Consider the following 19,347-nt stretch of genomic DNA (forward strand, 5'->3'; position numbering starts at 1 on the left):
GAGCCTCCAAGGAGACGCCTTTGGTTTAAATTAAGACAAAACACTGTCTTCCATGGATTTTGGGAAGGAAATCACATTGTTGTAATGGGAACATTACTCTGAGCCTTAGGGCTGGCAAACTCTTGACTTTATAAAGCGTTAAGTGGAGGGTCTGAGCTAGTCTGGCAGATGTGCCTTAAAGCACATCTCAGGTTTTCCCTGAGAAGGCGGTGAAGGGGAGGTGGCACCAGGGCATCGTGCAGAGCCTGGGGAGAGGTGGGGTGGATCTGCCACCAGAAAGATGTGGGGTTATGCTAGGAACTATAAAAAAATCTCAGGCCATTCTGTTCCCAGCCCCTGTTCTCCCAGAAAGCCAAACTTGAGAGCATTTTTTTGTGAGGGGCCAAGCAGGAGAGTGGGATGGCTGATCCCTTTGCTTTGCCTTCGTCAAGGCAGGGCCAGTCGGTAGGAACCGCGCTCAGGTCGCTGCATGGCCTTGGGCAGTTCCTTCCACTTGGTTTTGTCCCTTGGAGAAGCTTCCCATGGCAAGCTGCAAAGCTGCAGCGTTTTGTTTCTTTGCCTTGCCTACAACACCCTGCAAGGAGATGCTGGTGCCTGTCCCTGCATCCATCCCCCTTCTCCGTGTGGTGTCCCAGCTCCCAGTGGAGTTTGAATACCCTGAGGGTGGTGTGAGGTTGAAGTTAGTGGCCATGTCTCATCCCTGGCATGGTGATCTGCCCGGGGTACCTGCATTCAGAAGTGATGCTGAACTGGTGATGGTGAGCTGGCACTGCCAGCCTGGGGTGTGCCCTGAAGTTCCTGTCCCCTGAAATAAACCCCGTGGGTGAGTTTTGCTTCTGGCCATCTTGTGCAGGGATCCCATTACCCTTTCGTGTCTGGGGTGTGTCAGAGTGCTTGCATCAGGTCCACACGCTAGCACCGCTGCGATGCTGTGGAGCAGAGGTGTGTATGTGTGGGAGCAGGAGGCTGCAAGTTGTGCTCTTGCTTGGCCACGTGCAAGATGGGTACAGTGGCCAAACTGATGTTGCTGCCTGTCCCTTGTGAAGCAATGCAGTCCTGGGGCCTCCAGGTTGCTCAACCAAAGCGCCCAGTAGCATTGGCAAGCTTCTGAGCAAGTTAGCAAAGCCTTTAGATGTTGCCAGGGGTGCCTTGCTCTCTCTGTCCAAGCCCAGTAGCCCTGGCAGGGGCCTCTACGCAGCTCCCTGCAGAGATGGCTGCCAGGGCTGCACGTGCAGAGACCTCAGGGCAGGGCGGAGGTCCTCTGCAGCTGCATGTGTGACCACCAGCCGGTTTCTAAGCCCTTGCCTTGCTTTCTTACTAGGAGGGAGGTCTGAAGTCCTCTGGATCAACCCTCGGGTCCACTGAGAGATAGGTGGGGACCTGTTCCCCTCTGAGTGCCCTGCAAGGACCAGAAACTGCCTTCTGCAGCCTGGAAGGGCAACCTTAAGGTTGCAGCAGTAATTTCCTCCTCTGCAGTATGATGATGACAGTACAACTGAGAATGTCCTTGGCCACAGTTTGCCCTGGGAATGCCATGCTCTTGTAGCTCGGGGGGCTGGGACCGAGGTGCTGTGGCCTGTGTAGGTGGTGGCACTTGTTGCAGTAGATCAAATGAATGAATCCTAAAATAGAAGGTGAGCATGGCCCATAGCTCACCTCTTGCCATGCTTTGAAAGGTTCATGGTTTGGATGGAGCCTCCTTACCCGTGTGCTAGGGTTGGTGAGCGGGGAGCCGCATCTCCATGCTCATACTGGAGGGTGCTGTGTGTCCCCAGTGCAGGGAGCTCCTGACTCCATTTTATTTGCGTGACATAGGAGAGATTACAGCTGCAATGGAAATTTTGGGGAGAAACAAAGTGTGTAGAGTTTAGGAACTTGCTAGTCACTGCTTATCTCACTGCACCCAAAGCCCTGAGGGCTGCACCACATCTTGACCAGCATGCTCCCTTCCCCATCTGACATGGGGGCATCTTCCTCAGCAGACCTTATCTATGCCAGTTGCTCTTTGTGGCATGTCAGAGAGGGCTGGCCAGGGAGCCAGAGGGAGAGGAGAGATTGGTGGCTGGTGCCTGAGAGCAGGAACGTAGAGTGGGGACAGGATCTCAGCAGGTGTGGTGTGGGGACGGCAGTGTACATGGGAAGGTTGAGTATCAGAGCACTGAAGGGACGGCAGGGTGCAAGCTTGTGATGGAAACCAAGGCTGAAGGCAAGCGGCAGTATGTCAGCAGGACGGGGATGAGCTGCAGCTCCCTGGATGGGCTCCCGGGCTCTTGTCCCTCAGTCCCTCCGGTGCCCTGTCAGGGAGGAGGCAGAGAGGCAGCAACCCAGGAGATCTTGGTGTCATGCAGAGCTGGCTATTAATAACACTTACACTTTCCCCGTGGTTGAGCTGTGCAAGTCAAGTGTCCTTGGCAGGGGAAGACAGCTTGTAAACTGAAACGGGCTGCTGCTTGCACACTGCCAGCTCCGGTGCTACAGCAGCTCCCCAGCACCCGCAGCAAGCTGGGACGCAGGGACGCAGCCAGACGCCGTCAGGAAGGGCGCTCGTCACGGAGCAGGGCAAAACTCTAGAATTCATTTCCCTTGCTGTAGCCCCGTGGTTGGAAAAAATGCTTTCCAGTCGACTAACTGGAGGTTTGCTGAAAGGTCAGGAAGAGCTGATGGTGTTTTTCAAGTCCAGACTTCTCTACGGCTCAAGGCTTGTACGTTGTGCTGCCAGCACTGTCCTACAGAAGGGTCCTCTTGCCACCCTTGGTGCCAGGAGAGGGGTGCCAGGTTTGGCACTGTATGATGGTAACCTGGGATTTCTCTTGCTTCTGGGTGCTGGCAGGAATAGACCAGGCTGCTGGAGGGACACAGGATAAAAATGTAGAGGAAGGGCCAAGCAGGCACATGGCATAGCATCCCTGTACATGTCTAAGGGCACAGAGGGCCTGTTTGGTATGGTACAGAGGGGTTTGTGTGAGGCTAGTGAGCAAAGCAGAATAATGGAGCTCAATATCAAGAAGCTCCTCCTGACATGGGCAGAGCCCACGGCATGTTTAACCCTAGGAGTCAGCCTGTCTGGTTTTGGAGCTGCCACCACTGCAGGAGGGATGGCTGCTGGCTGTTCAGAGAGCAGGATCTCCATATCAGCTGATGCACACGCTCTGCGTCCACTGAAGTTACAGGATGCAAGTTTTTCCTCTTTGATCCTTGCTTGACTTTTGTAGGGCATGTAGATCCTGCCACCGAGGTTAGCTCTGTCCTTAGACTCTAGGTGCCCAGACAGCTTCCTGCAGCAGCCCCCTCAACCCCCGGTCTCGAGGGCAGCGCTGCTGCTGCCCGTGCTCCAGGACATGTTCCTGCTTCAGCAGCATCTCTGCTCACCAATGCTCAGTGGAGAACATAGGAGGCTGAGGAGCTCTGAGGAAAAAAAAAAACCTCCCAAGAGCTCTGGCTGCAGATCGTGAGGAGACCAGAGCTGCTGACTCCTTCCTCATTCACAGAATGAGATTGAAACGATAGTGCAAAGCTGCTTGTTAGTAGAGTTGATGTCCTAGTGCGTGCAGCAGTACTTCCTTTCCCTCCCACCCTGCAAATGCCAGGCTGTCTCCATCCAGCCTCCTTACCTAACTGAGCATTGATGTAGTCTGCAGAGCAGCAACAGGTGATGGTTCTTTTCCATCTTGTCTGAGGGACAAACAGTGGAGATCCCGGAAATGTGTTGGTGCTAGGCCAGGGGCTTCAGGGCTTAGCTCCTCTCAGGCTCCTCTCCACCCAGTGCGTGGTTCCCCGGCTGCCCTGCATGCAGCTCTGCTTGGGCACATCAGCCCTGGGCACCCCCAGCAGTCTGTCCATCTGCTCTGCCAGCGGCCGCTCTCAACACCTGCGATACACCATTTGGAGCTCAGATTGGAAGTAAGTTGCGAGAGATGGGGATATCTTCACCATCTTATCTGAGCTGCCACGTGGTGCTGTTGTGTGCTGTCAGATGGTTGCCCAGTAATAACCTTCACCACTGGTGGCCTGAGTGTGAGTCTGCGTGCCACTTGCAGGCAGCCCTGAAGATAAAAAGAACTATAATCAGCTAGTACCCAAACATAAATGTCAAGCCAAGGTTGTTCTAGCAGATTTCCTCACGAGACTGTCGTGCAAAAAGGAAGGAAGCTGTGTTGAGAGATCTTCCTGTCCATAGCAGCAGCTCAGCAAGCAGTACAGCAGCTTCATGCTAGTAGAATATCTGGGACAGGAGGGAGCATCCATTCAGCTCATTCGGGATGTAGTTGGACAGTATGTCTCCCCCAGCAGCTAAAGCTGGCCAAGAAAGGTCTGCTGCAGCATGTCACACCAGGCAGTGTTCTCTCTTGGGTTTTTTAACATTTTATTTGTTCAGATAGTTTTCAAGACCTGTTGGTGATGATGCAGTTTACTGGGCATCATCGTTTACTGGGCATCATCCTGCAAATGATGGGGAGAAAGGAGCAGGAATGGAGCACTGCAGGGTTGGGGATGGGCTGGATGGAAGCAGCATGATCAATAAAACCTGCTTTTGCCCACCGCAAAGCTGCACAGGCCTTGGTGGTGTGATAGTTAACCTGCTGGTCACCAGGTAGCACTGGGTGGACCTGCATTGCTCAGTGTGGTGGGACTTGAGAAATCCCTCTAAGGACGTTGCACTTTCTACTTGCTTTCAGTTCAACCAGGCTCTAGCAGCCCTCATGCTGCTTTTTGAACTGCAGATTCCTCTGGAGGGCGTCTCTGTCCTTCCTTCCCTCCTTGTGCTTTGTTACTGAGTACAGACATGGCAACAAGGCTGTAGAAACTAAAGAGCCGTCTTTCTTGCATACCAGGCTGGAGGAGAACGAACCAAGCCTGACCTCCAAAACCGCAAACTCAGCTTTGTACTGCTCCAAAAGAAATAGAGGTGCAGCCCGATGGGTTGCCTGTGGTACAAGCACTAAGCAAAAGCTCCAGTTTGTGGTTCAGAAAATAACGCATATGTCCATCGTACATGCATATCCCACACAAAAAGGGAAGCTTCTGACAAGTTTTCCTGCTTGTGTGGACTTCAGGGCAGTGGAGGTTTGGTCCGGGGTGTTCTTCTGAAGGTCCTCTGACCTGCAAGCAAGTGCATAAAAGAACATGAGAAGGGAGGAAGGTAGAAGCGAGTGCAGCAGGTGCTAACCATAGTGCAGTAGTGAGTGGTGTGCCCGTACCACGGTAGACCGTGGAAATTGTTGAGAGTGACAGTGGTGGTTTGTGTGTGCCTGCAGGCTGCCAGGGTCCTCTGCCTTGGTAGCAATTGAAGAGCCAGAAGTTTGCTTCTACCAAACTGTGGGTCTTGGTGGTTTTTTTGAGTTGCCCCTGAAGAAATCCTCTCTATTTAGCAGCTGAAGAGAGGCAGCGGCTGGAAGGTGGGAGCAAAGCACTAGTTCTGGAGGAGGGGAGCGCTGGAGCTAGCCAGGTTCAGCCCCTTCCGCTCCAGCCTTTGCATGCCAAGCCACCAGCACTGAAACTGCTACATCACCTTCCACCTGTGGCCCGGGGCTTTCCATGGACTGCTGCAATGTCCGGGCAGCCTGTCAAGCTTCGAGGGCTGGGCAGGGAAAGTTCGAGAGCCCCAGTAAAGCTCTTTCTACCGGGAGAGGGAAGTTTTGCGCAGGACGTATGGGATGATTTTCCTAGCTCTCCTCTGCTCTACTCCAGCTCTCGCAGCCAGATCCTGCCAAATCTGCCTGACCTGCTTTTGCTTACCTGGTTGGGTTTCTTCTTTAGGATTCGCGAGGGCTTAGTTTCGGTTTGCTACAAATTCGGTGGGGCTGGCGCTTAGCCAGAGCCATTCCCCTGGGGAAAACCAGGTGAACCAGCACCAGGAGAGAGGTGGGGATAGTTGCCAGGGCTGATTGGCACTTCGGGGTGCAGGGCAGGGGCTCTGCCGATCCCACAGCGGTGAGCAGGGGCTGCAGAGGGTCCCGGCCAGGCGGTGACACCTGCCCTGCCATCACAGCACCCTGGGCTGAGCTGTGAGACTCAAGGAGCGGGGGAACTCTGGGAATCAGGAGACCCAGTGGTGCATCTACCCAGCAAGCAGGTCCCAGCCCTGCCGTGTGTTACAGGTGGCATCACCATGTCCCCCACGCTCTGTCCCTTGCTGCCCCCCTGCCCCTGACCCCCACAGCCTGGCCCAGGGTCTCATGGTGGAGCCTATGTAATTCCTGGTCTCTGTGTTAACAGCCACCGTCCGGGTGCGATGGAAACCTTTTTTAGGCGGCACTTTGGGAGGAAGGGGCTGCGGCGTGCCAGCGCAGTGGCCGTGCCCACAGGCAAGGCCAGGCGGCGCTCCCAGGCCGGGTTGCCCTCTGCCTCGCTGGCCCAGCGCCGCCGGGGCTCAGGCGCCCCGCTGCCGGCCCTCTCCTGCCTGGGCCTGCCACGGCACCACAGCCCCCGCCGCCGCTCCAGCACCACGCCACCATGCCTCAGCCCCAGGTTCGCCGTCCAGATGAAGCACGGGGGCCGGGGGCGAGCCATCGACGCCCACCTGCTGGGTCCCTCCGTCCTCCTGGCCAGCCTCATCCCCACCGGAGAGCAGGGGGACGGGGCAACCCGCACCGACAGCTCCGGATCCGAGTCTCTGGAGGATAGTGGCGATGCGGCGGCAGGACCCGAGGTGGGCCGGAGGGAGCGACGGGCGGAGGAGAGGTGGCTGGCCATGCTGCCCCGGATGCGGCCACTCCAGGCTGGGCTGCTGTCGCGGGGCCCCCGCTGCCTGCGGCGCACCTCCTCCCACCGCCTGCCCACCGAGTTCATGTATGGCCGGGCCACTTACGGCTTGCCGGGCCACTACCGCCGCCTCAGTCAGCGCCGCCGCTCCAGTGATGGCTCCCGGCCCGGGCTGCTCCCCTCCGGCCACCCGCGGCTGCTGGCCCGGCGCTGCGCGGGGGCGGCCGCAGCTGGCCACCCCTCTGCCGCCCTCCCCGAGTGCTTGGGACTGGAGCTCGCCCGCCACGCCGCACCAGACGGCTGGAGCCCCCGGCTGCTGTATGTATGGCGATGGCCCGGGGAGGGGAGGTTGGGTGCAGACCCAGGCTCATCGGGGAAGGAGGGAAGGGGCTCGGCGCCATTGGCCTTGGCTGCCATCCATGTCTTGCAATGCTGCTCACGTCCCTTGAGCTTCTCCCACTCAGACCAGCGCTGTCTCTGATGCTCTCGGTGCAGCCCCCAGGGCTTGCGGGCATCCCCTCCTGCCATCCGGGCCTGGCTGTGGGCTGGAGATGCACACTTTCTACAGCTGGTCTGCTCTGCTGCTCCTTCCCTCCACCCTAGCACACCTGGGAGAAGCTCACTTGCCCTAAACAAACAGCTGCGTTTTTTCTGGCCAGTTGTACTGGTCACCAAAAACACCCCAGGCTTTGAGGTGCCTTGGTATGGGAGAGCTGCGGGGAGCCTCTGCGGGGCAAGGGCTCCAGGTTGTCTCTGCAAAGGCAGCCCCACCACCAGCGCTTGGTGGAGCATCCCAGGCTGTTTTGCAATGGACCTGTCACCCCTGAGGGCTTTGACCCAGTAGGCCCAGGCTGTAACTTTTGCCAGGTGCAGGGTGTCTTTGGCTGAGCCGTCAGCAACATGGCCAGCATCTCTTCATCCCACAGGGCTGCCTCGCAGGAGTGGGTACTCCTCCACCAACGGTGCTGGGGATTCACCTCGTTTCCAGCCACTTGGTCCTGAAGATGGTTTTCTGTCCAGCCTCACCATCTTTGCACATATTCCCCCTCTTCTGATCTAATAGCCAGCCCTCCTGTGTCTTCCAGGAAAGCCATTGCCAAGTCCAGCCTCCAGCACATGGTAGCCCAGCCAAACCCTGCACTAGCCCTGAGGAGCGACTCGGAGAGGCAGATACGCAACACCGTGGACTGGAGTGTAAGTTGTGGCATGTTTTGCTGGGTGTTGCACAGAATGGGCTCCCGGCCAAGAAGCAGCAGGCTCTTCCCAGGCTGAGGCTTCCCAGGTGACTTCGGCTTTGACACATTTATGGCCTCCACCGTTGCCACCAGCTGGTGCCAGCATCTGTGCTGCTGGCAGCACCCCTTCATGCTGCAAAGAGAGGCTGTGCAGGCACAGGTGGTTCCTGGGAGGATGGCATAGTTACTCCACTGCCAAGTCTTCTGTTCCTGGCAGCCGAGGTCTTCTGGTGGCTGGGGACAAGCAGCAAGAGCAAGCCCCTGTTCCTTCGCAGGCAAAGCCTGACAGGTTTTAAGCCCCATCCTCAGGTTGTAGAACAGAAGCTGTTTCAGGATGGTCCCCTGTGTTGAGTTTGTCCCAATGCCTTCTCTCAGGGGGTGATGGAAGCAGCCCTCCTGTGCAGGACACTGCAGCTGGGCTGTGCATCTTGGAGCTGGTTTCCTGGGCCCTCTCATTTCCAACGGGTGGGGCATGGCAGCACCTTCATGAGGTTTCCTCTGTCCAGATGTTGGCCCTGGTTGTTCTGTGCATCTTGTCTCCCAGCCTACCCCTAGCTCCAACCCCCCAGCCTTGTCCCAGTATCTTGTCCTTTGCACAAAGCATTTTATGAGCGCAGAAGCCCATCGCAGAGAAACACATTGTCTTGTACCTTTCAGGAGACCGCGGTCTATGGGGAGCACATCTGGTTTGAGACCAATGTCTCTGGGGACTTCTGCTACGTTGGGGAGCAGAACTGTATGGCGAAGCTGCTGGTGAGTCACCTGGGGTCGCCGGCCTCCCCAGCAAGGGCTGCTGATGCGGGCTGTGCTGCCACCCGGCGGGGACACCGCGAAGGCCTGCTGCTGCTGGCAGGAGAAACATGGGGGGGCCACCAATGTGGGGAGTGTGTCCCTCCCGCCTCTGCATGCTGGAGGGCTGAGTCCCCGGGTTCTGCTGCTGCTCAGTTTGCAATGGGGACCCAACGCTGGGCTGCCGCTTAGCCGGAGGTGATGTGATGATATTCCAGGGAGAGGCTGTTGGGATCTCATGCCTTTAGAGGGAGAATCTGAATCCAGCTTCTCTGGAAAGACCTTTCAGTAGAGGAAAAAAGCGAGTACTGGCGACCCAGGCCTGCTGCCTCCTGACCCTGCAGGCAGCACTCACCTTACAAGGTTGCTGCAGTTCTCCCTCCCGGCTTGCAGACTCGATCCTGCTTGTGCTGTGGACATAAGGCACTGATGCCATCCTGTGCCTGCCCACGGGGCTTACCGTGGGATCCCTGCGAGTGCCTCCCAGACCAGCTTCCATGGTGCTCTCAGGCAGTGTCAGAAGAGGCCAAGGACTGATTAAGCAGAAGGAGAGCACCTCCGTGCTCTGTCCCAGACATGAGAGCATCTGCTCTAGGCACACGCTTTGATCCATTTACTTGCAGGGGGTCTAGCTGTGTGCAGCTTCCCTATAGGACTTGTTCTGAATCCTTAAAAATGCCAAGGAGGTGTGAGGGGAGGCTAAGCCTGCCAGCTTCTGTACACTGCTATTTATATACATGTTTTTCCTCCCCTTTTCTCATCCTCCAGCAAAAACCTCTCTCCAGGCGTAAGTGTGCAGCCTGCAAGATCGTAGTGCATACGCCCTGCATTGAACAGCTGGAGAAAGTGAGTAGAGTCTGATAAGCCCTCTCTGCGGCTTGCAAAGCTGTAACAGCCTTTTCCTGGCCAGCCAGCCCTCCCTCTTGGGTAATGAAACACAAGAAGGCTGGGAAGACCTCATTGCAAAGAGGGGTTGTCTGAGGAGATAATACCAAAAAGAGCATCTAGCTACATGATTGTGATCCCAGGCCTCATTTTGTTCAGTGAGAGAGATATGGAGGGAGAGGGGGGTTGCAGCAAGCACTGAACATCTCTACAGACTCTGGGCCTGCTATAGAAAAAACTCCAGGTTTCCTTTGGGTATGATGGTTTTACTGATTCCTCTCCTGTGTTTGATCCACAGATAAATTTCCGCTGCAAGCCTTCCTTCAGGGAGTCAGGATCCCGGAATGTACGGGAGGTGAGAGATGTGCCTGGGACACTGCCCACACCTGCCCCCCTCCTCCCCTTCCCAGTTTGGTGGCAAAGGCATCAGATGCTGCCAACACATTGCCCCTCAAGAGTGCAGGCATCATGCCTCCTCCTGGCTCAAGGAGGGTGGCCCAGTAAAAGGGATGTTTCTTTGCAAGGCAGCAGCACAGACTGGGTGTGAGAACTCTGCATGTGCTGGTTTGCATGTTCTAAAGCTCCTGCATCTGCATGGAGGGAACCTGAAAACGCGTGTTTCCTGGGAGAGGTTTCTCCCCCTACTTGTGCTGGTCCCCAAGCAAATAGAGGAAGCTGTGGCAAACAGCAGGTCCCCAAGTCTCCCACATTTGGAAGGGGAGAGTACGGGCTCGCTTCTGGCTGTATCGCTCAGCCCAGACCTGGGTGCCACAAGTACTCCAGGCAGCAGTGGAAGATGCCCGCAGTGGTGCTGTCGGACCCCTTTAGTCCATGTTCTAATGTCCTGGGTGTAAGCATTAGCCTGGGACCTTTCTTGTCAGCCTTCATGCTTCACCCTCCAGCCTGTGGAGCCAGCGTAGCCCACGTGGTGTTCTGGAGTGGGTGTGGATGGCTCAGTCACAGGCCACCATGTTTGTGCTGGCACAGCAGACTCAGTAGGGGGAAGGTACTCAAACGCAGGGCTGCCTGCTCAGAAATGCCAGTGTCACCTGGTAAGGTGAAAGCTTTCAACATCACTTTAAACCTTTCTTTCTTCCTTTGCCTCTCCTGCCACGCTGCCCTCCTTCCCGTGTCGCTCTTAGCCCAGCTCCTTTATTTGTCCATCACTTACTTTTTGGGCTCTGCTGACAACTTCTGTCAGTCCCTCTCAGCCTCTGCTCACACTATTTTCCTCCTCTCCAACCTCTACAAATTGTCTCTCCCTCCCCTTTCCTGTTTTTTTTCCTTTTACTCACAAACACTGCTTCTCCATCCTGTCTTTCTAATAATGGTCAGTTCCCCAAGGGTTCTTCCTGCCTTTTTCCTTAGAAAAGTGCTCTTCAGGCCTTTGTGCTGCCAGGGACCCTTCAGGGTCAGTCTTTTCCCTACATGTGCCTGGTGGGACCCAGAGCTGAGCTCAGGGCATAGCCCCCTTCTGCTCCCACTGGATTAATGTCCGCTAAACCCAACAGGACTCTCCGTCCTCTCCCCTGTGCTGCACTCAGAGCAGGCAACACTGCAGCTGACCCAAATCTCCCACCAGTTTCTGCCTCTACATCATCATCATCCAAAAAGCTGTCAAGAGCAGGGTGTTGGGCCCTACTGTGCTGGGCTGTGGACTCGCACTCCCTCTTCTCTCTTTGCTGCCCTCCCTGCAATGCCATTCCCAATCCAGGGCTGGAAGAGGAGGGTGGAAGAGGAAATGGGGTACTTCTGACCCCCTCGCAATCGCTCCGGCATGTCCCAGCCCTCACCTCACCCACAGGCAGGGAGAAGGTGCCTGCAAGCACCTGCCTTGCTCTCCTCCCCACGGGCAGGCAGACGGGGGCTGAGGCAGGCTGTCAGGACTTGTCGTGAGGTGAAGAGCAGGGTGAACTGGGTGTGGGGGGCTTGGGGCTGCTGTTCTCCTCGAGGAATGTGGAGATAGGCAATTCTCCGCTTAGCTGCAAGCATTTCCATCTTCTCGCCATGGGCACAAACTGTGTCTCCCTGGGGATTTTTACACCTTCCACCAGCACGTTTTTCGCCTGGCACTGGCAGCATCTGAGCAGAGACGTTAAGGGACGGAGATGTGATTTGTGGCCAAAATAGCACCCTACACTACTGCTTGCCCACTCTCAGCAGGGTTTGCTTTGTGTGATTCTCAGCCTATAGTTTCCCTCTCCTCCTTCCTGTTTTTTCTGTTTTTAATTCCCACTTCTCTGAGCACCTTAATTTGGCCTCTTGCCCCCTGATTCTTTGGCTTTGCCTTCTCCCAGAGGGTTGGCGCTGGTGCCTGTGAGCACTGGGCTTGCTGCAAGAGCAGAGATCTTGGCTGGCCTGCATCCGTTCCTCCTGCCTGTTCATGCGTTCCCTTACGTGCTGGGCCTTTCACTCCCCCCTTTTTTTTTCTTTTCCCTTTAGCCCATCGTTGTCCGGCATCACTGGGTACACCGGAGACGGCAGGAAGGGAAATGCCGGCAGTGTGGCAAGGTGAGAAGGTATCTTGTTTTTTTTCTCAGTCTGAAGGTCAAACCAGAGACAAGAACAGGTCTGGGAACCAGAGACACCCCACCATCCTGTTTGGCAGCAGCAGCCTACAGCAACACCAAGATGTGTGCCCTATTTTGCACAGTTTTGCACACGCACTCTTCCCGCATAGAGTTGTTCTTCCCTTGGGCCCAATTGGTCCTGGAAGGGACTGTCTTCCTGACATGCTTTCCTTGGGCAATAGGGACACCCCTGCAGAGCACAGTGGCCTCCCTGGTGCCGTAGTGGTGGCTGAGACTATCTAACAGGGATCTGGAGGGCTCCAGCTGCAGGCACATTCTTTGTAACATCTGTCCTGGTGATAGAAAAGTCCCATTGGATGGTAGAAAGCTGCAAGGGAATTTCATAAGTGTCTTATCCTTCCCCCCACAGGGTTTCCAGCAGAAGTTTGCCTTCCACAGTAAAGAGATTGTAGCCATCAGCTGTTCCTGGTGCAAGCAAGCGGTGAGCAAAGCCCCCACTGAACATCTTACCTGCCTGGTCTGCATCTAATGACCTGTGCTTTCTGCTGGGGCTCCCCAGGCTGCTTCTCTGCAGCCTGCCCTTAAGAGCTTCTCTTACTGGGAGAGGCTGTACTGTGGTAGCTGGGAGTTCCTGCGAGAAACTTTCTCCTCATTGCCTTTGCATTACAAAATTCCTGTGTGGTTTCCTCCAGCATTCACGTTACTAAATTCCTGCATGGTTTCCTCCAGCATTCCCTGCACTGGCATGGGGGAGCTGGGAGGAGAAGGCAGCTGTCCCCAGCAAACTGAGCAGCTGAGTTTTCTTTCTGTCTCTCCTCTTCTCCTTCCTCAGTATCACAGCAAAGTGTCATGTTTCATGCTGCAACACATCGAAGAGCCCTGCTCGCTGGGGGCTCACGCTGCTGTCGTCGTTCCTCCCACCTGGATTCTGCGGGTCCGACGGCCCCAGGTAACTCACCTCAGCTCTTGCAGCTCTTTCACAACTCCTGCTTGCCCAGCAGCTCCTGACGCAGTTTTAAGGTTTGTTTCTTTTCTCTCTAGAATCCACTGAAATCTAGTAAGAAGAAGAAGAGGACATCGTTCAAGCGGAAATCCAGCAAAAAGGGGGCTGAGGTAAGAAATGAGGGGATAGGGAATAATCTTGTCTTGGAAGGGTGGAGGGTCTGGGCAGTGAGGAGCAGGACTGGGAAACAAGGGGTCTGTGCTGAGGTTAAGGAGGATGAGGTGGAGGGAGGGAGGGTGCCTGCTGTCAGGGCAAATCCCAGCTATAAAATTTATGTGGTGGCTGGGATGTTCTCTTCCTTCCACTCCTGACCGAGTGTGACGTTAGGGCTCAGCTGGAGGTGAGAGTTTGCTTTTCCCCAGGTTTGTTGAAGGATCTGTGTTGTCTCTTGCAGGAAGGGAGGTGGAAACCCTTTGTCATCAAGCCCATGCCAGCTCCTCTCATGAAGCCCTTGCTGGTGTTTGTGAACCCCAAGAGCGGTGGGAATCAGGTATGGCCTTGTCCTACATCTCCCTGAGAAGGCAGTTCTATGGGGGCATTACCTTTTGGCTGCTGAAGACTCAGCATAGTTTTGGTAATGTCTCAGCTGCAGAAGAAGCAAGGCAAGCTCCACAATGCCAGTTTGCTGCCCGGCAATTCCCACCTAGGCCAGGCTTTGCCTGAGGTCCCCCAGAATGCCATTGCCTTGGCCTGTCCTTGAGACCAGGTGCCTTCTTCCCTCTGTCCACTGGGAACTCCCTGTTCCCTGCTGAAGTCTTTCTTGTCCTCACAGGGAGCCAAGATCATCCAATCCTTCATGTGGTATCTCAACCCACGGCAAGTTTTTGACCTCAGCCAGGGTGGACCCAAGGAGGCGTGAGTACTGATGGGGGAAGCACCCTTCTCTCCCCCATTCCTGCCCCAGAGATTCCTCCCAAGAGCTATTCTCATGGGTGGCAGAGGCCTGATGCTCTGTAGCTCCCGTGTACAAAGAGAACTCCAACAAGTTCATGCTTTGAGAGGCCTCCCTAGGCTAGGATACCTGGTGGTCATCCAGTGTTTCCTGATAGAGGGCTGGTCTAATCTTAAGGCTAGTGGTGAAGAGACCAGTTGCGGGGTGAAGTTCCCAGGCCCAATTCATTGTGTTCATTTAATGTCACGTGAGTCTTGTCTGCTTGATGCATTTCAGTTTATGTATATGTAGATATATAGACATGTATATAGACATATACATGTACTGTGGACACCCCACTCCTCATCTGCAAGAGCTGGTGAAGCCAAAGTTACTGTGGCTTTGCACACTGCTGTGATGATGGGGAGGGGGGACATGCAGGTGGCTTTGTGAATGTCAAGGGCTGTGCAAGGGCAGGGAGCCCTGCAGCTGCTGCATAACACCTTTGGTGCCTCTTCTCTCCCCTCCTTACCCTCCTGGTTCCCTGCAGACTGGAGCTGTACCGCAAGGTCCACAACCTCCGGATCCTGGCCTGCGGAGGAGATGGCACGGTGAGTCCCCTGGCCCCTTCATGCCTGTGGTACTCTCCACCCCAGGCCTTTCCAGTGCTGGCAGCAGCCCTCCTTGCGGTAATCCGGAACAGGGCAAAATGTGCACGCTGTGTCCATGGTCCAGCTGGTGGTACCAGATATTGTGGCTCCCTGTGTGCACTGCTCCAGGGAATGCTAGTCTGTGACATGTCTGGAGAAGTGGCCCTTTTTAGTGGGCCAGTGTCCTCGCTGGGGTTACTGGTATCTCCCACAGTACCCATTTGGAGCCTTGAAGACTGAATAGCTTCAGTGGTGGCCAAGGGGACCCTGTCTCTTCCCCTCTGCCATCGCTAGTGCTCTGAGTCACCTCCACCTGCCTGCTGGTCCCTGAAAAATAACCAACTGTTTCTTTGTGCGCTCTTGCTTGAGCAGGTGGGCTGGATACTCTCCATTCTGGACCAGTTACGCCTCAACCCACCTCCTCCTGTGGCAATCCTACCTTTGGGGACAGGGAATGACTTGGCCAGGACGCTGAACTGGGGTGGGGTAAGTGACAGGCACAAGAGCCCACTGCTGACAGAGAGGGGCTGAGCGCTTCAACTCTGATTCCAGACACACGGATGGGGATTTGCAGCAGCTGGGTGTTTTGACTTTTCCTACATACAGACCAACAAATAAGTGCCATTTGGATGTTACTGTTCTTCTGACATTTGAATTATCTGATTTAGGTTATAATATATTAGAACATTAAGAAAAGCAATCATTTCAAATTTTGGGAGACTTTTAGAAGGAAGAAATCTTGTTTTCAATTGAAAGTCCCACTTTGCTGTGCATTCAAGTAGAATTGATCTTTTCCATACCCTTTGCTCTGGGATGTCATCCCAGAGAGGAAGACATCTCTGCAGGAGGCAGGTAGGAGTCTCATGAAGTCCTGCTCTTCACCAGGGTTACACAGATGAGCCTCTGTCCAAGATCCTGTCGCACGTGGAAGAAGGGAACATAGTGCAGCTGGATCGCTGGAACCTCCATGTGGAGCCAAACCCTGATGCGAGCCCTGAGGAAAAGGATGAGGCGGCCACTGAGAAGGTGGGACACCTCCTCTCTGTGTTTGTTCCCTGCACTGGGGGTCTGCATTCTCTTCCCACTGGCTTAGGCAGCCCCGGCACCTGGGGCTACGGTGTTGGGCTGGCATTTTTCTGTTCCACTTCCACTCCTGTCCTCGTGGGTCTGACCCATGGCACTCATGGTGAGGCATGGAGAGATCCCAACTAAGTGTCCACCAGAGGTTTTTAACCACAGCTTGCAACAGGTGTAATCCCAGTCCCCTCTGAGACTGTTTCTTTAGCCAGAAATATGAGTGATTGCAGGTATCTTGAAGAGCATAGTGTGTCCCCTTGTGCCATGTTGCTTACCCCTAGGAGCTGGAGGCCAGTCCATCATCTCAGGGTGGTGACCTCTGTAATTTCCTGCGAGGAAGGCAAGCCTCCGCTCCCTCAGCCTTGTGAGCGCGGTGTATGGCTCTGCTATAGCCTGACCTCGTCTTTGCTGTGGCCACACGCTAGCAGCCTCACGCTAGCAGCCTCATCTTTATTCCTCCCTCCATTTCAGCTCCCCTTGGATGTGTTTAATAACTATTTCAGCCTTGGCTTTGACGCACGGGTGACGCTGGAGTTCCATGAATCCCGAGGTATGGGGGCTGGGCAGGGCTGGGGCAGGGTCTGTGGTCAGGGGGTACCCCAGAGGTGGGCCTGTAAAACGCTCCTTGGGAAAGTGAACAAGAGGATTGCCCCGGGGACAGGGCTGGAGGAGAAACCTGAGGAGCGAGTGGAGGCTGCAGAGGGGGAAGAGGGGTGCCTGCATGGGAAGAGAGCTGGGGGCTGCCTCCTGGCCAAGGCTGGCTGGAGAGCCGTGTCTGGGGAGAGCTGGCAAGTGAAGTGTTTCCATGTGCAGGCCAATGACCTGGACTTTTTTCTCCTTTCCCTAGAGGCCAACCCAGAGAAGTTCAACAGCCGGTTTCGGAATAAAATGTTCTATGCTGGGGTGAGTGTGTGGAGGGTATCTGGATATGCCTTCATAGCAGCCTTAGCATCAGCTGGAGAATAGACATGGTCCCAGCTCCTATCTGCACCCTCAACTCACTCCTCCAAGTTACACAGGCCTTCATGTGCACCCAAGCTGAACCCTCCCCAAAGCTGGAGAGGTTCTGGAGAAAGGCTGCAGCCCTGGGAATCACAGCTTCTCTTTGGCTGCAAGTGCTGCTGGCGGTACAGCTTGCTCTCTGGCCTGCAGTACAGTTGCTGTCTTGATCTCCTGCCACTATTGTTCTTGTTCTCCGGCTCATGGACAGTCACCCAGGCAGGACCTCCCTGGAGCTGTGGGGAGGCAGACTGTCCCCCCTGCAGAGTAACGGGAAGCCTTTCCACAGAGCCCCCACACTACTTTGGTCTTTTATGTTATCCTTTGGGCCAGATACAGCTCCCTGGCTAATTATGCCACCCTTCTGTATCTCACCTCTAGAGCTTTGTGTCTCAGTGTCATCTTTGTTTGTCCATCCCCCCATCCTCAATATACCTCCCTACCCAGCTGGCTAGGTGACCAGTGTTTGAGCACTACTAAAGGCCAAGTGCTGCTCTGTACCATCTCACATCTCTCCTGTTTGTGTTTCCCCTCCTTTCTGTACAGTTAAACCCAAAGGGCACCCTGGGGTCTGCGTAACAGAGTCCACGCCATCTCTCATGGTATCTCTAGATGGGGTCACATCTCTAGATGGGGTCACATCAGCTCTGTTTTATGGTACTTCATTACAGCTTGAGACTGAATTTGTCTCTTGTGATGCAAGTCTTTCACTGGAGGAGACCCACATTGCCAGCTCTTCCCTAAAGCAGGGATTGGGCTGGCAAGGGAATACTGGGGGGTGTTACTGAGGCTGTGAGGTGCCCCAAGGTTTTTGGTAGGCAAAATGGCCAGAGGAATGGATCAGGTTCCTTTGGGAGGGGTAGAGAAGAGGGTTTCTGCCAGTGGACAAGGAAGGGATTTGCTCCTTTCAGCAGCTGAGGTCTGAAGGTCAGTGACAGGCTTCCTGGCTGCTAATTTCGGGTGCTAACACTGTCTCTTGTCTTGGCAGACGGCTTTTTCCGACTTCCTCACTGGGAGCTCCAAAGACTTGGCAAAGCACGTCAAGTTGGTTGTGAGTGTGCAGGGGTGCCCTGGGCCAGGGAGGGGGGCGAGCCGTGGAGGCGTGAAGTCCTTTGGCACAATAAATGTCTCAGGGTTGGGGAGAGGATGTGTTCCTGGGGTGATCAGGTTCCCCTGGCTTGGGGGACAGTCACCGTAGGGAGCAGAGAGGGATGTTATTTCTTCCTGAGTGAGCATGGTGGGCCAGGCCCCCCCTTACATCAGCCTGAATGCCCTTGTGTTGTCTTCAGTGCGATGGGACAGATCTGACCTCCAAGATCCAGGACCTGAAGCCTCAGTGCCTGGTCTTCCTGAACATCCCCAGGTGAGCAGCCCCAGGACCTGTCCTCATGCTCTGGGCTCCTCACCCCCATGCCGCAGATCCCTGGTCAGGACTGGGGGGGCCTGTCTGTGCATTGTTCACCATCCCTTCACAGATACTGTGCAGGCACCATGCCCTGGGGCAATCCTGGGGAGCACCATGAATTTGAGCCGCAGCGCCATGATGATGGCTGCATTGAAGTTATCGGCTTCACCATGACGTCCCTGGTGAGTTGGTTCTGTTGCCAGTTGTAGCTAGCAACCAGGGGAGCAACTGGTCCCATTGACTCGGTGTCAGCCAGCCCCCCAGCTTCTCTCCTGGGGAGTTGTGGTGCTGGCATGTGTGACAGTGTCTGCCCTCTGAGATTTAGGCGAGGTGCTGTTGTGCCCTGGTCTCTGTGGATGCCTTCCCACTGAGATCAGGCCTGAGACCCTCAGAACTTGGTTCACTTGCAACATCTGGCTGACAATGGGCGCTCCCCTCATCCACCCCTCAGTCCGTGCTCTGCTCTCACTTTGGACATTTTCACAGGCTGCCTTGCAGGTTGGTGGCCACGGCGAACGGCTTTGCCAGTGTCGGCAGGTGGTTCTCACCACGTCCAAGGCCATCCCCATGCAGGTAGATGGAGAACCCTGCAAGCTGGCGGCTTCCTGCATCCACATCTCCCTGCGCAACCAAGCCAACATGGTGCAGAAGACCAAGCGGCGCAACTCCATGCCACTGCTCAATGAGTAGGATCCTCAGATCAATCTGCCACCTCCTCTCCAAAGCGGAAGGGATAGAGCGGGAAGGGGTGGGACTGATCCATCACTCTCAGAGGCATTTTGATCCTCTCTCAAGGAGGGCCCGGGAAGGGATCAGGTGACAGAAGTATGGCCAGACCCTGATGCTGGAGAAGCTGATGCAGTGCCAAGCTTCACACCGCAGTCTGTGCACAAGACTATGCTCTTGTCTGTTTTGGAGGGGTGAGTGGGATAAGGAGAATGCAGACTGTCGCTTTCTGATTCCTTCCCTTTTCCTTCTCCCCTGCACATAGCCAGCAGCCCGTGCCTGAGCGGCTGCGGATCCGGGTGAGCCGAATCAGCATGCGCGACTACGAGGCGCTGCACTACGACAAGGAAAAGCTCAAGGAAGCCTGTGAGTGACCAGCTGAGTGACCAGGGGGTGGGAGCTGCAGCCCCTGAGTCTGGCAGTGCTCTCAGCTAAGCTGTGTGAGGTGTTGGGGATGGGGCGCAGGCTGCTCCC

At 55.4% G+C, this 19,347-nt stretch overlaps 1 protein-coding gene across 7 annotated transcripts in view; it reads left to right on the forward strand.

Moving 5' to 3' along the window:
• DGKZ (diacylglycerol kinase zeta) overlaps positions 1-19,347 on the forward strand; it is a 52,619-nt gene that overhangs the window by 21,841 nt on the left and 11,431 nt on the right. For 5 of the 7 annotated variants that reach the window (XM_063331854.1, XM_063331855.1, XM_063331856.1 and 2 more), the window contains 20 exons: positions 7,788-7,896; positions 8,595-8,690; positions 9,495-9,572; positions 9,910-9,966; positions 12,054-12,122; positions 12,552-12,623; positions 12,975-13,091; positions 13,184-13,255; positions 13,540-13,635; positions 13,918-14,000; positions 14,567-14,627; positions 15,039-15,152; positions 15,552-15,692; positions 16,215-16,293; positions 16,591-16,646; positions 17,731-17,793; positions 18,032-18,105; positions 18,218-18,329; positions 18,634-18,833; positions 19,139-19,239. In XM_063331854.1, coding sequence (XP_063187924.1) covers positions 7,788-7,896; positions 8,595-8,690; positions 9,495-9,572; positions 9,910-9,966; positions 12,054-12,122; positions 12,552-12,623; positions 12,975-13,091; positions 13,184-13,255; positions 13,540-13,635; positions 13,918-14,000; positions 14,567-14,627; positions 15,039-15,152; positions 15,552-15,692; positions 16,215-16,293; positions 16,591-16,646; positions 17,731-17,793; positions 18,032-18,105; positions 18,218-18,329; positions 18,634-18,833; positions 19,139-19,239 — 1,850 coding nt within the window. Of the gene's footprint in view, positions 1-6,216; positions 7,021-7,787; positions 7,897-8,594; positions 8,691-9,494; positions 9,573-9,909; positions 9,967-12,053; positions 12,123-12,551; positions 12,624-12,974; positions 13,092-13,183; positions 13,256-13,539; positions 13,636-13,917; positions 14,001-14,566; positions 14,628-15,038; positions 15,153-15,551; positions 15,693-16,214; positions 16,294-16,590; positions 16,647-17,730; positions 17,794-18,031; positions 18,106-18,217; positions 18,330-18,633; positions 18,834-19,138; positions 19,240-19,347 lie in introns of those variants that run through there. The other 2 variants (XM_063331851.1, XM_063331850.1) reach the window with 1 other exon arrangement.

The sequence above is a fragment of the Chroicocephalus ridibundus genome, chromosome 4 (assembly GCF_963924245.1).
Source record: "Chroicocephalus ridibundus chromosome 4, bChrRid1.1, whole genome shotgun sequence".
NCBI lineage: Eukaryota > Metazoa > Chordata > Aves > Charadriiformes > Laridae > Chroicocephalus > Chroicocephalus ridibundus.